This window comes from Protobothrops mucrosquamatus, unplaced genomic scaffold, assembly GCF_001527695.2.
Source record: "Protobothrops mucrosquamatus isolate PMUCROS unplaced genomic scaffold, P.Mucros_1.0 scaffold908, whole genome shotgun sequence".
Classification (NCBI taxonomy): domain Eukaryota; kingdom Metazoa; phylum Chordata; class Lepidosauria; order Squamata; family Viperidae; genus Protobothrops; species Protobothrops mucrosquamatus.
In genome coordinates this window covers 87905-100435 of record NW_015387160.1, presented here as the reverse complement: position 1 = coordinate 100435, position 12531 = coordinate 87905, and the positions used below count along the sequence as shown (strand labels likewise).

The 12531-nt window shown below is 38.9% G+C and overlaps 2 protein-coding genes across 2 annotated transcripts in view; one reads left to right on the top strand and one right to left on the bottom strand.

Moving 5' to 3' along the window:
* COQ6 (coenzyme Q6, monooxygenase) overlaps window positions 1–9269 on the bottom strand; it is an 11925-nt gene extending 2656 nt beyond the window's left edge. The window contains exons 1-9 of the mRNA XM_015819372.1: window positions 9025–9269; window positions 7264–7398; window positions 6072–6130; window positions 4501–4624; window positions 4094–4224; window positions 3431–3538; window positions 3278–3340; window positions 2922–3029; window positions 1342–1544 (exon numbers count right to left, since the gene is read on the bottom strand). Coding sequence (XP_015674858.1) covers window positions 1342–1544; window positions 2922–3029; window positions 3278–3340; window positions 3431–3538; window positions 4094–4224; window positions 4501–4624; window positions 6072–6130; window positions 7264–7398; window positions 9025–9217 — 1124 coding nt within the window. The 5' untranslated portion in view covers window positions 9218–9269. The remainder of the gene's footprint in view (window positions 1–1341; window positions 1545–2921; window positions 3030–3277; window positions 3341–3430; window positions 3539–4093; window positions 4225–4500; window positions 4625–6071; window positions 6131–7263; window positions 7399–9024) is intronic.
* Window positions 9270–9518: 249 nt separating this feature from the next.
* FAM161B (FAM161 centrosomal protein B) overlaps window positions 9519–12531 on the top strand; it is a gene marked incomplete at its 5' end in the record, with an annotated part of 12529 nt that continues 9516 nt past the window's right edge. Inside the window, 2 exon segments of the mRNA XM_015819369.2 lie at window positions 9519–9539; window positions 10744–11057. Of these exon segments, the coding sequence (XP_015674855.2) occupies window positions 9519–9539; window positions 10744–11057 (335 nt within the window).

Sequence of the window (12531 nt, the reverse complement as noted above, 5' to 3'; positions counted from 1 at the left end):
AGGAAATCTGTGGCAGAAGGCGGTCTCGGAGATATCCAGGTCCGATGCCATGGAGCGCTTTAAAGGTGGTAACTAACACCTTAAAGCGCACCCGGAAGGCCACTGGTAACCAGTGCAGCTCGCGCAGCAGCGGTGCTACGTGGGAGCGACGAGTCCCTCCCAACACCGCCCGCGCGGCCGCATTCTGGACCAGTTGAAGTATGTATGTATATATGTGTATGTGTGTATATCAATAAAAATATAGAAAAAACGAACACCAGGATAAAAATAAACAAGACCATTTAATATAAACAAACTTGTAAGTAAAAAAGTTACTGAGCTTTCATCGGTCATCAGAGTTGGAATGCTAGGTGATTAGGGAGCCTGCCTATATAGCTGCCTGTCTCTGCGCCCGGCTTCTCGAGCGCGTCATTGGCCCATTGATTGTGTTAATCTGCAACATGCTAAGTTGATTCGCATCTGGCAGCCTGTTGGTGGACCCGATAGTTGTGTTCAGATCCTCCATTGCTTTTCTAGCGCGCAAGCGGGCGCCTGGGGGCAGCTGTCAAGCTGTCTCTGCTCCTTATCTCTCTCCCCTCTCATTTTGCAGCGATCACTCAATCTGCATTTCAAACGCCCTGTAGGGCTGCTCATCCTCCCCTAAGGCCACCGTTGTTTCACCCGTAGCTCCCTCTCCCCAATCCTGCGAAGAGCAACTGTTTGAATGTTCCTGCTCCCTATTCCCCTTTTGTCTCTCCTTCTGAGCCGCTTCCGCGCATCTGTTTCCAACACCCGATCTTGACACATCGTTAGTTTGTCGTCTCCTCCCATAGCAGCCATTGCCGCCTCACCTGTAGCCCTGTCGCTCCAGTCTTGCCGGTTGCTATCTCGTTGTGGTGTCCCCAGGCCCCCCTCCCCTTTTGCTGTTTCACTGTCCTCCCTGGGGATCGCCGATTCCCCATTTGTAAAGCCATGGTCCTGCCATGGTCCTGCTTTTGCACCGTGCGGGATGGCCATTTGCTCCGTGGATTGCAATGTTGTCTCTCCCACCTTCTAAGAGTCTGGTACGCCGGTAGGAGGTCTGTACGCCGATTGATGACGACGAAAGCTAAGCAAACAGTTTTGTTTGTATTTTATCCTGGTGTTTGATTGTTTCTTTTAAGTGTATGTATGTATGTATGTATGTATGTATGTATGTATGTATGTATATGTGTGCATATATATGTATGTATATGTGTGCATGTATGTGTGTGTATATATATAAAACAGTTTATTTTTGTCATTCAAGCAACACTAATATCAAAATTCCATCATACTCCCAAATGTTATTTACAGCACTGAAATTTCTCAAAGTAAAATTACCCAATAAGGGCCACACGATCTTGGACATATTCTGTTGCATGTCCCAATCCAAGAGGGAATACAGCTCGGCTCTTAGGATCGACTTTTGCAACACTTGGGGGCAGCTGTCGGGCTGCAGTTCCCGATGGCATCAAGAGAGAAACAGCAGATCGAAATACGGATGCAGCAGTATCAATGAAGTCCGAGTGATTTGCGTTGCTCCACTGAATAATGATAAAGATTTATTTGGTAACTATATGCCACTAATTGACTCTGAAATTGACAGCTGATACTGAAAATCCAGTTTTAGAATAACACTCCTGCCTAGCATTTGAATTGAATAGCAGACACAAGCAGGAAATAGAGTAAATAAAGTATGTTAGAAGGAAAATGTATTCTTTTTTTAGCCGTTTCCAATGCTCTCAACATTTCTTGCATGCAGAATTCACAGCAGCTCATAAAAAACCTTCAATAAGTCTAGAAACAGAACAACCTCAGTTCTTGTGTGGCATCTAAGAAACACAATGACAAGATAAATTCTGATTCATTTATTTTTGAGTCATGAATAACAAAGTTGGAAGGGACCTTGGAGGTCTTCTAATCCAACCCCCTTGCTCAACAAGAGATTATACCAGGCATGTCAAACTGCCAGCCCGCGGGCTGGATGCGTCACACTGAAACTGCGCTCACCCCATTGCTGGCAATGGGGAAAAAGTTGTAATACGTCGCACGACATCACGTGACGTCGCGAGTTTGACATGCCTGCTTTATACGATTTCAAACAAATGGCTGTCCAATCTCTTCTTAAAAACTTCCAGTGTTGGAGCATTCACAACTTCCGGAGTCAAATTGTTCCACTGTTTAATCAGGAAATTTCTCTTTAGTTCTAGATTGCTTCTCTCTTTGATTAGTTTCCATCCATTGCTTCTTGTCCTGCCTTTAAGTGCTTTGGAGAATAGCTTGACTCCCTTTTCTTTGTGGCAACCCCGAGATATTGGAACACTGCTATCATGTTACCCCTACTCCTTCTTTTCATTAAACTAGACATACCCAATTCCAGTAACCGTTCTTTATATGTTTTAGCCTCCAGTCCCCTAATCATCTTTGTTGAACGGGTTAAAGGATGTAAAGGCTGTATAGATTAATGATTCTTCCAGTGGCAATCTTTTTTTATCCTCAAAGGCCGTGGGTTAGGTAATATGAGCACTAATAAATATGTCCATACACAAATATTGTCCTTCTGCCCCTGTCCCCACAATCATGCCAATATTATGGGAAGGGGAATATGGATATGACACACACAGAAGCCCTGTGAGAATAACCAGTAAGGGTGAAGTTTTGAACTGAACAAACAACTGGCAACAACACAATTAATAAAGTTATGTTTATAGAAGATCTTATAGATCTTTAGACAGAAGTCTAATTTAGGTTAAACGTGAGAAAGCATGGAACCTGAGAATAAGGAAAAAATAGATTCTTGTATCCAACTAGCACTAACATAGTTTCTAGCCATAAAAATTATTCAAACATATTGCTACTCTTGAATACTTGTTTCTCAGAGAACATCAATAATCTGCAATTCATAACATGAAAATACTCACAAAAGCAGAGTTGACTGAGTCCACAAAATTTTCCTCATCCATACTCTGAAGTTGAACTGCATGTTCATGTGATGTGGACCAAACCAAAGAGCTGGTTGTATCAGAGAGCTGAGTTGATAATAAGACACAAGGCATCTCCTCAAATGCATATCACTGCAAGGATCTCACCAAAACCTAACATATGGTCTAACATCTTAATAAAATCATGAGAGGCAGTTAAAGGGAAAAAGTACATTCATAAGAATTTTAAAAAATGCTTACTGTAGTAACAGATTTGTCAATTATTAACTAATGGAAAACAAGAACAAGAGACAACTACTAAAACTGGGTCAGATGAAAGTTACAAAGTTTTTTACCGGGAGAAGAGCAATTGGTCCTGATGGAAGAAATCTCTGCCATGCCACATTGTTATCTGTTGCCTGCAATGTATGAAAGACAGTGATGATTACCAATTTTCTGTTGTTGGTTCTTTATCTTCAAAGTTGTAGTTTGATATTCCAACATCTAACCTCAGACAAGTGAAGAGTAGCAACTACTGCTGACTGATCATACTGATAATGAATATTCTGAATACCGGCTGCTTTCCGGATCAAAGAATTTTGGCCATCCGCTCCAATCTGCGAAGATAATAGAAATTGAAATTAATTCTTTTAACAGATTTAATGAAAAAACAAATCCTCCATTAAGAACTATCAAAAGCTAACTAGACAAAGGGTGAAGTTCAGTAATGTCTGCCTGGTAGCAAGGGAGGCGTGCCTTTTTCCCTGCATCTTTGTACACATCTTTCTCCATTATCTCCTCTAAAGACTCGGTCAGAACAGACCCAGAGAGTACACATGGGATAGTAAAAGAGAATGAAAAAAATTCTCAGTACATCAATCCACTCCTGTGAGTTCTAATATTACCTGTTGGAACCAACCTTTCTCTTTTCTCTTGCATGTGCATCTTACATGTAACCTATTTACAAGGACATGTAAAATGGATACTCAAACTGGCACCATATATAACTTCAGAATAAATACATTTAGAATCACAACAATAATAGTTTCAACTCACCTTTCAATCCCCCTCATGCTGGTAATATTGCACAACATGACATTAGAAGCAAATCCAGTAGAAAGGACTAGAAAAAAGATGGTGCCTAATCAAATACAAAGTAGTATCTTAGTTACCAGCAATTTGGTTTGAAATCTACGTCCATCTGCTAAATCAATTTGGACCCAAGGACTTGAGTCAGAAGATTGATGAACAAAGGGCCAGGTATATCCAACTGCTCTGCTCCTGTAGAGAACTTTCACTCGGTCTAATAGGGGCAAAATGTATCAATTTCATTAAATGAAAGAGAAGCAGCGAAGAAATAGAATCCTGAAGCCAACCAAGACCCAAGCCTTGCTAATTGAATTAATAGCTTAATATCTTAAGAAGGGACATTTCCATACTCGAAAATAGCAAGCCTCGAGAAGCCTACTGTTATAATCCAGATTTACTGGACAAAGGTTTCATGGCTTTCTATGGCATTATCTACCCTATTTTCTGAAAAAGGCTAAAGTAAATCAAAATTAAAATAAACAATAGCTACCTGAAACTGTATCCAGCTGTTTGTGTAGAGCTGACATGATAACATCATTCTCTACTATATAACCCATGTCTTCCAGGTTATCATTTTCAAACATGATCATGGCCTCAGAGCAAGCATCCCACACCTACAAAAAGAAATTCTCTATTTAAATGCAGCAAAGAAATGCATAAATATCCCTTTTATCAAGACTTTTCATTGACAAAATTCAGCTGCTGAATTGTCTTGCAAATACATATTAAAGATATTAATGTTGAAAAGCAGAAGGCATTTAAAAGTGAGAAACTTCAAAGGCAGCACTTCACATATTATTCCCTCAATACACCTAAAATGGTTTGTTAGAAGACTGAGCAAGTGGCAGGTCTATAGCATACTTCCTGAAGGCCTAAATTATAGGGAATATTAAGTAATAGAGAATACAGGATATTTCTTTCAAGAATATAGAAGGGAAGGATTCACAAAACAACTGTATCATTCCTTTCTAAGTGCAGGATTGTACCAAATGATGTCTTTTCATTAGCAGAATAGTCATTACTAATTCCTCTTCATATCTTCACGATTTCCTTTACAATCCCCAAATCCACAGCAGATTTGGCAATTATGCTGAGGGATGAGGAAGGGGAGAAATTTATTGGGTGAGAGAATATCGATTCACATAACACTGGATGTGGCCCATGGCTTTACAGCTTTTCTAAGTGATTTACAGAGTCAGCCTATTGCCCCCAACAATCTGGATCCTCATTTTACTGACCTAGGATGTAAGGCTGAGTCAGCCTTGAGCCGGTCAGAATCGAATCGGCAGTCAGCAGAATAAGCCTGCAATATTGCATTCTAAGCCATGCATCACCATGGCTTCCTCCCCAGTAAAGAATAATTATTTTACACAAACTCCTGAAAAGTAGGGCTATGTAATGATTTAATTCCAAAAAGGTGCTTCAGAGCACAAGCAATGAAAATGTAGCATCTGTCTGCAATTATTTAAAATAATGGCATCTCTGCACAGGATGCTGTAACAACCGCACACAGGTGCTATAGCCAAACTCCTGAGCTTTATAAAGAAGTACTTTATATGTCGGAAGCACTGCATTGTGCTGCTCAAATAGAATGTATAATACATATACATATGTATATATACATACATACATACATACATACATACATCATATAATTTTCTCTAGTGAAGAAATACACTGTAGTTCAGAGTTCCCCAACTTTTGGGGGTTGGCCCAAAGTGGGAGGGAGGGGGAAAGAAAGGATGGTTTTGAGGGGGGGTGAATGCATGCACGCGCGCAAACACCCATTTGTTACACAAGTAGGGCCATTAGTGCTCACGAGAGTAGGGCCACAAGCCTCCACAACGCTTGCACCAATACTCACGAGTGGGGCTGTGCACATGTGCACACACATGCACTGGACAGCCACTCACACAGCCCAGTGGCCAATAGGTAGACCGCAGCCCTCAGGTTGGGGACCCCTGTTTTAGTTACTAAGAAACAAAGTAACTTAAGAACCCACACAACCTATTATTGCATATTACCACAGACATAGACTTTATTTTTTGCATTATCAGGCACCTGCATCCTTCTAAAAGGTTTGATTCTCATATTGCAGATATGTTCCCATGCACCAAAGCCTAAAAAAGAAAGAAAATGATCCTATAGTATCAAAGATTAACTCCCATATTCCATGAACATTTAATGGGAATTCATAAGAGCCAAAGAACAAATAAAACTGCCAACTATTATCTACTTTTTTGCAATGGTCTTTGTTCCACTTTATGGATTTTCATAGCTTTTGATCCAATTTGATTTTGATCCAATTTGATCCAATTGTCATCTATTGAGAAGACTGACAAAGGCTTTAAAGGATCTTGTTTTTTTGCAGCTCTCAACAGAATAGCCAATAAGATAATGTTTCTATTATTCCAGAGATGTTTGTAGTCAAGAACAAAAGGTATTTCACAAAGTATATTAGTAGCTATAACCAAGTTTAAGACACTGACAAATGTATTATATTTAAAGACTTTATATTCTAATTTACAGGATGTCTTATATAAAGTTAAGATTATATTAATATAATTTAAAAAAATTTAAAAGCAGCACAATGGATTGCAATCTACAATCTTTGAAACTTACAAAAACTACAAATCAACCCATTGAAATAACCAGAATATAGTTGAAGTATGCACAAAATCATGTTTTTGTGCATATTTCAACTTATTCTGGTGCTAGAAGGCAGTCAACTAGGACATCAATAATATATATTTTATGATTCTAGTATCAACACTGAAGAATCATGGGGCCAGAAATATAATAGGCTGGCCATGATTCTTAGACCAATATATAAAGAACTAATTATGTAAGACCACATTTCAATGGACAGAAATATGTGAATATGAAAATGATTTTTTAAGTAGCATTTAATAATTAATATCTCTTAAATTAATATTCTGAATAGGATGCAAGACTCTATAATTTCATACCAAGCATCAAACTCAATATACCCATTCCTTGTTTGGCAACTGCCTCAGTTAGTGATCATTACAAATACTACAGTAATGAACAGCAATAAAAAAATCAATTTCCAGCCAATGTGTACATTTATATCCAAATTTCCTGGGCCTGACAATTCATGTTTGAGAATATAATTAACTTTTGCTTAATGGCATAGTTGTTGGAACAGAACTTGGTTACTAAACAAGGAGGGTGCGTATGGCTACACACATTCACAGTTGGCATACAGGTAACTGGATAATGCTATACTTACTACTTAGAAATGTGGCAGATCCAGGCGTGATAGCACTGACTCTGTTACTGTAATCTGTTGATATATTCTTAATTTTTTTTTTGGGACGAGCTTCTAGTAGTAGAATTTTCTTATCAGAGAGATGAACATCATGCCCTTAAAGAAGCAATCAAATGTTTAACTATTTTTTCCAGAAAAGTTTAATCTAGTATTTTTTAAGATTATAAAATACAAGTCTTTAAAGGAATAGACTTGTTTTGGATTTTTTTCCTGAACACTCAGAATTGCTTAGTACCCTAATTATGATAAAGTATCTGGAGGATGTATCAGAGTTATTCCTCCATCTACATCACAGGAAAATCAGAAAGAAACTTGGGCTGAATGAGAGAATACTGCACAATCGATCTTCCTGAAGATGTATTGTCTATAACTATGTTGCAACCAAATATATTTTTTCTCCGGTCAATACAAACCTGCTACATACAACTCTGTATAGGTAGTCCTTGACTTACAATAGTTAATTTAGTGACTGTTTGAAGTTACAACAGCACTGAAAAAGTGACTTACAACTGTTTTTCACACTTACAACCATTGCAGCATCCCATGGTACATCATTAAAATTTAGACGCTTGGCAACTGACTTATACTTATGACAGTTGCTTGTCCCACTGTCATGTGATCAACTTTTGCAATCTTCTGACAATGGAGAAGCCACATTCACTTAACAACTGTGTTAATAACTTAACCATGCAGTGATTCACTTAACACCTTGGCAAGAAAGGTCATAAGATTGGCAAAATTCACTTAACAACCATTTCATTTAACAACAGAAATTTTGGGTTCAATTGTGGTTGCAAGTTGAGGAATATCTGTATTGCCTCTATGGAAGTTGTTTTCAACCTTTTCTTCACCACACATCCCCTTTAATACCTTTTATGGCAAGGACCATGGCCACGGACCACCAAAACTTAACTCAAGATTTAAATCATAGCATTTCTTTAAGCTTTTGCGAACCCCTGATGACAACACTGTGTCCCCTGAGGGGTCTGTGGACCAAAGGGCAAAAACCATTGCTCTATGGTTTCAGTTTAGCTTACAGAACCTTTATAATTACTAAAATGTAAAGCTTATGTAACATTTGTACTGTAATATCTAAACTTGAAATTATGAATAGTTATAGCTATGATTTTTTTCCCTTTATAGAAATGTGACATGTTTTTTGAAGCAGCTCAACAGTTAAAAATGCAGCTCAACAGTTGAAAATGCAGTGGCTAATTTTATTCTTTTTAACTTTATTGTGCAGCTTGTATAAACCACTCAGAGTCTATTTCAATTGGAGCAGCATGTAAGTCCTGTAAATTAATTAAAAAAAAGTTTGCGCTAATAGACCTATATTTCAGTATCCAATACACAAAAACTGTTTTGTTGAATGATATAAAATCAGCTAAACCTACATATGAATAGAACTGGTCTTCAAATTGCTATTGGGAGATGCACACTCAATCATGCGACAAACTTTTCGTAACAATTCTCTTGAGTATGTAGAAATATTTATAAGTTACCGGTCACAATAATCACCTTAAGCCTAGAGAACCAACCCGATTCTCTGAATCAACATTCCCCAAACTGGTTCTCTCGGCAAGTATTGGGCAAGAATTCCCAATCGCCGTGACGGAGGGGGATCAAATTAGGGAAAGCTGTGGAGACTTAAAATAAATAGGGATTCTTGCAGACTTCTGGGTGCCATTACAGAGGTTTATTGCCAAATGACCAATCTCATACCGAGAGCAGCAGCCATGGCGGCTCCCACCATGCCACCGCCCGACACCACCACATCGTATACTGCGTTCGAGCCATTACTCCTCACGGAACCCTGCCGCGACAGAGACCCGGCAGGCCCGGCAAGGAAAAGAAGACTCTTCCGACGATACAGTCCAGCGCCCCGATCCAACCATAATCCCACTACAGCAGCCATCGCTTCGGAAATGACGACTTCGTCTCTCTAACTACCACTCGTTACCGGAACTGTCTTCACGATTACCATGACAATGGACAGGTTAACAGAATCTGTCCAATGACATCTCATCAGGGGCGGGGCGTAACAGCACGGGAAGTTATCATTGGCCATTATGGGAGAGAAACAAAAAAGGAGAGTGTCTATTGGTCCGGGCATTAACAGCAAGGTAAGCGTGGAGCCTTTTCATATTGACGAAGGTAACAGCAGTGGAAAAGACATGACGGTGTCGGAAGTTGCTGGTGGAGCGCAAACTAAGTCTCCTGAAGAAGAACCGCAACGGGTAAGCAAACGCACGGGAAGATGAATCGTGGATTGTTTAGTGGCAGAGGCAGCTTTAAGTCGACTTGGTGTTTTCCATGATTGCTCTTGCGAGGTTTCCTCCGGCTGCGTTAGCCACACCCTTGGAGACCAGCTGTGTGAAATGCATCCTAGCTGATGCCATTGATTAGAGAAACGCACGGTGGCTGGTAAAATGACATGTTTCACCAACTATAACATTGGATCTAGTTAATGCAAGTGGTATTACTATTAATAGTAGTAGTAGTAGTAACCCTAGCTGAATTTGGGGTCTTATTCTGAAGTCCTCGAGTTACAACAGTTCATTTAGTGACCACAACGGGTAAGCAAACGCACGGGAAGATGAATCGTGGATTGTTTAGTGGCAGAGGCAACTTTAATTCGACTTGGTGTTTTCCACGATTGCTCTTGCAAGGTTTCCTCTGGCTGCGTTAGCCACACCCTTGGAGACCAGCTGTGTGAAATGCATCCTAGCTGATGCCATTGATTAGAGAAACCCACGGTGGCTGGTAAAATGACATGTTTCACCAACTATAACATTGGATCTAGTTAATGCAAGTGGTATTACTATTAATAGTACTACTAGTAGTAACCCTAGCTGAATTTGGGGTCTTATTCTGAAGTCCTCGAGTTACAACAGTTCATTTAGTGACCATTTGAAGTTACAATGGCACTGAAAAAAGTGACTTATGACCATTTTTCAGTTACAACCGTTGCAGCATCGCCATGATCACATGATCAAAATTCAGACACTTGGCAACTGGCTTGTATTTATGATGTCCCAAAGTCTTGTGATCCCTTTTGCAACCTTCTGACAAGCAAAGTCAATGGGAAAGCCAAATTCACTTAAGAACCATGATACTAACTTAACTGCAGTGATTCACTTAACAACTGTGGCAAGTAAGGTCATAAAATGGAGCAAAACTAACTTAACAAATGTCTCACCTAGCCACAGAAAGTTTGGGCTCAGTTGTGGTCGTAAGTCGAGGGCTACCTGTATGCATATGTAGAAGTGGTAGCATTAAAGAGAATGTAATATCAAAGCAGATTACCTTGCAGGACAATAGTAATTAATCAAATCAATGCCCAATTGAACCATTTGATAATCAGTATGTTTGAGTATAAGCATCTTTTCTAAAGTTTTTCCTCTACTTTATATTTTGGTTTTACTGTTTTGTTTTGCTTAGGTATTTCCGATTAAAGTGGAGTCAGAGTCAGAATCAGAAGTGGAACTTTGTAGTAACATCACTGGAAATGAGCTACTGGATTTTCTTAAGCCACAGCAAGACCAAATAGCTACTTCAAGTTTATGTGATCGGTTTTATGATTCACTTCAAGACCTCAAAAGGAAAAACAGGCAAAGTTTGTTAGAATTAGGACTCTTATATCAAGAAAAATTAAAAAATGATCATCACTCATCCACAGAAGACAAGAAACTGGAAGATTTTTTCCATGGCAACAGCAGACTGATACTGCCAACAAAATTCCATAAAGATCTGAGGTAAAATGAGTGGGGTTTTTTCTTTCATGGGATTAACAAATTATACTATGTCATTTCAGAGATAAAAATTCCAGAGATTCTTCCTGGGTTTTTCAATAATTTTTATTAGGGATTATACTGAGCAAACTAAATTTATACAACTATAAAATAAAAACATTAAAAGGTGCAGAAAAGGGGAAAAAAGATAATAGAACAAGAAAAAAGGACCACCACCCCTTCATCCCCAGCAAATATAATCAATATTAAGAACTTATCAGTGTATCTTAAAACCATACAGTTCTTTATAATCTTGCCCAAGATACCTCCAAAATCTCATATCCAAAACCTTATCCCTTCCTGTGAAACAGCAAAAGTCCCCCAAGGGGTTATCAGAAATGATAACGTAAGTATTACAAACTGTATCTATTATATCCACTCTGAAATCTCCTTCTCTTTTAAACTCCCCCCTCTCTATTTTTTTTTTCTTCAAATAATCAAAATTCAGTCACTCTAAATATTATTTATAATTAATTAACCATTACCCCAAATAACCATTGTCATCCAGCCCTAGACAAGAAGTCATTAAAATCCCTCCAAATAACAGCTCATTATTTTAATCTTGGTCAAATGGATTATCCCAAAGGTGTTTTTTCACAAGAAACTGGACTTTCTTGTTTTTCTTTGAAGACATTTCACTTCTCATCTAAGAAGCTTCTTCAGCTCTGACTGAATGGTGGGGAATGGAAGGATTTATACTCCTTACAGACAGCTGGTCATTTGCATTCTTTTAAAGAGTCATTAAGGCCACCTGGAGGTTTATCTGTGTTGTCAGGGTCACCTGAGTAGTGCAAATGGATGTGGAGCGTTCTTGGAACTGCTGAAAGGTCTGTGCTGTAGACTGGAGTTAGATGATATAGTATCCCTCCCCCTCTGTTGAGAGAGGGTTGTTCAGTTTTGACATAGATGGCCTCTTTGACCCCTCTTTCAAATCAGCGGTCCTCTCTGTCCAAAATATGGACTTCGCTGTCTTTGAAAGAGTGGCCTTTGTCTTTTAAATGCAGATGGACTGCTGATTGGTTTGTTCTCCTATGTTGTGCCATGTTGTTAAGTGAATCTGGTTTTCCCCATTGATTTGACTTGACAAAAACCAACTGGGAAGGTTACCAATAGTAATCACATGGTCCTGGGACTGCAGATGTCATAAATACAGATAATCCTCAACTTACGACCACAATTGAGTCCAAACTTTCTGTTGCTAAGTGAGATACTTAAGTGAACTTTGCCCCATTTTATGACCATTCTTGCCACAGTTGTTAAGTGAATCTCTGCAGTTGTTAAATTAGTCACATGGTTCCCTAATAATGATACAATTGGGTGAAGAGGTATGCCGGGCTTATGTATTTCGGGGCATCCATAGAAGCAAGGAAGAATGGGTCTACTGCTTTTCTTTCTTTTTTTTCAAATATAAATTTTTATTATTTTCATCATAAAAAAA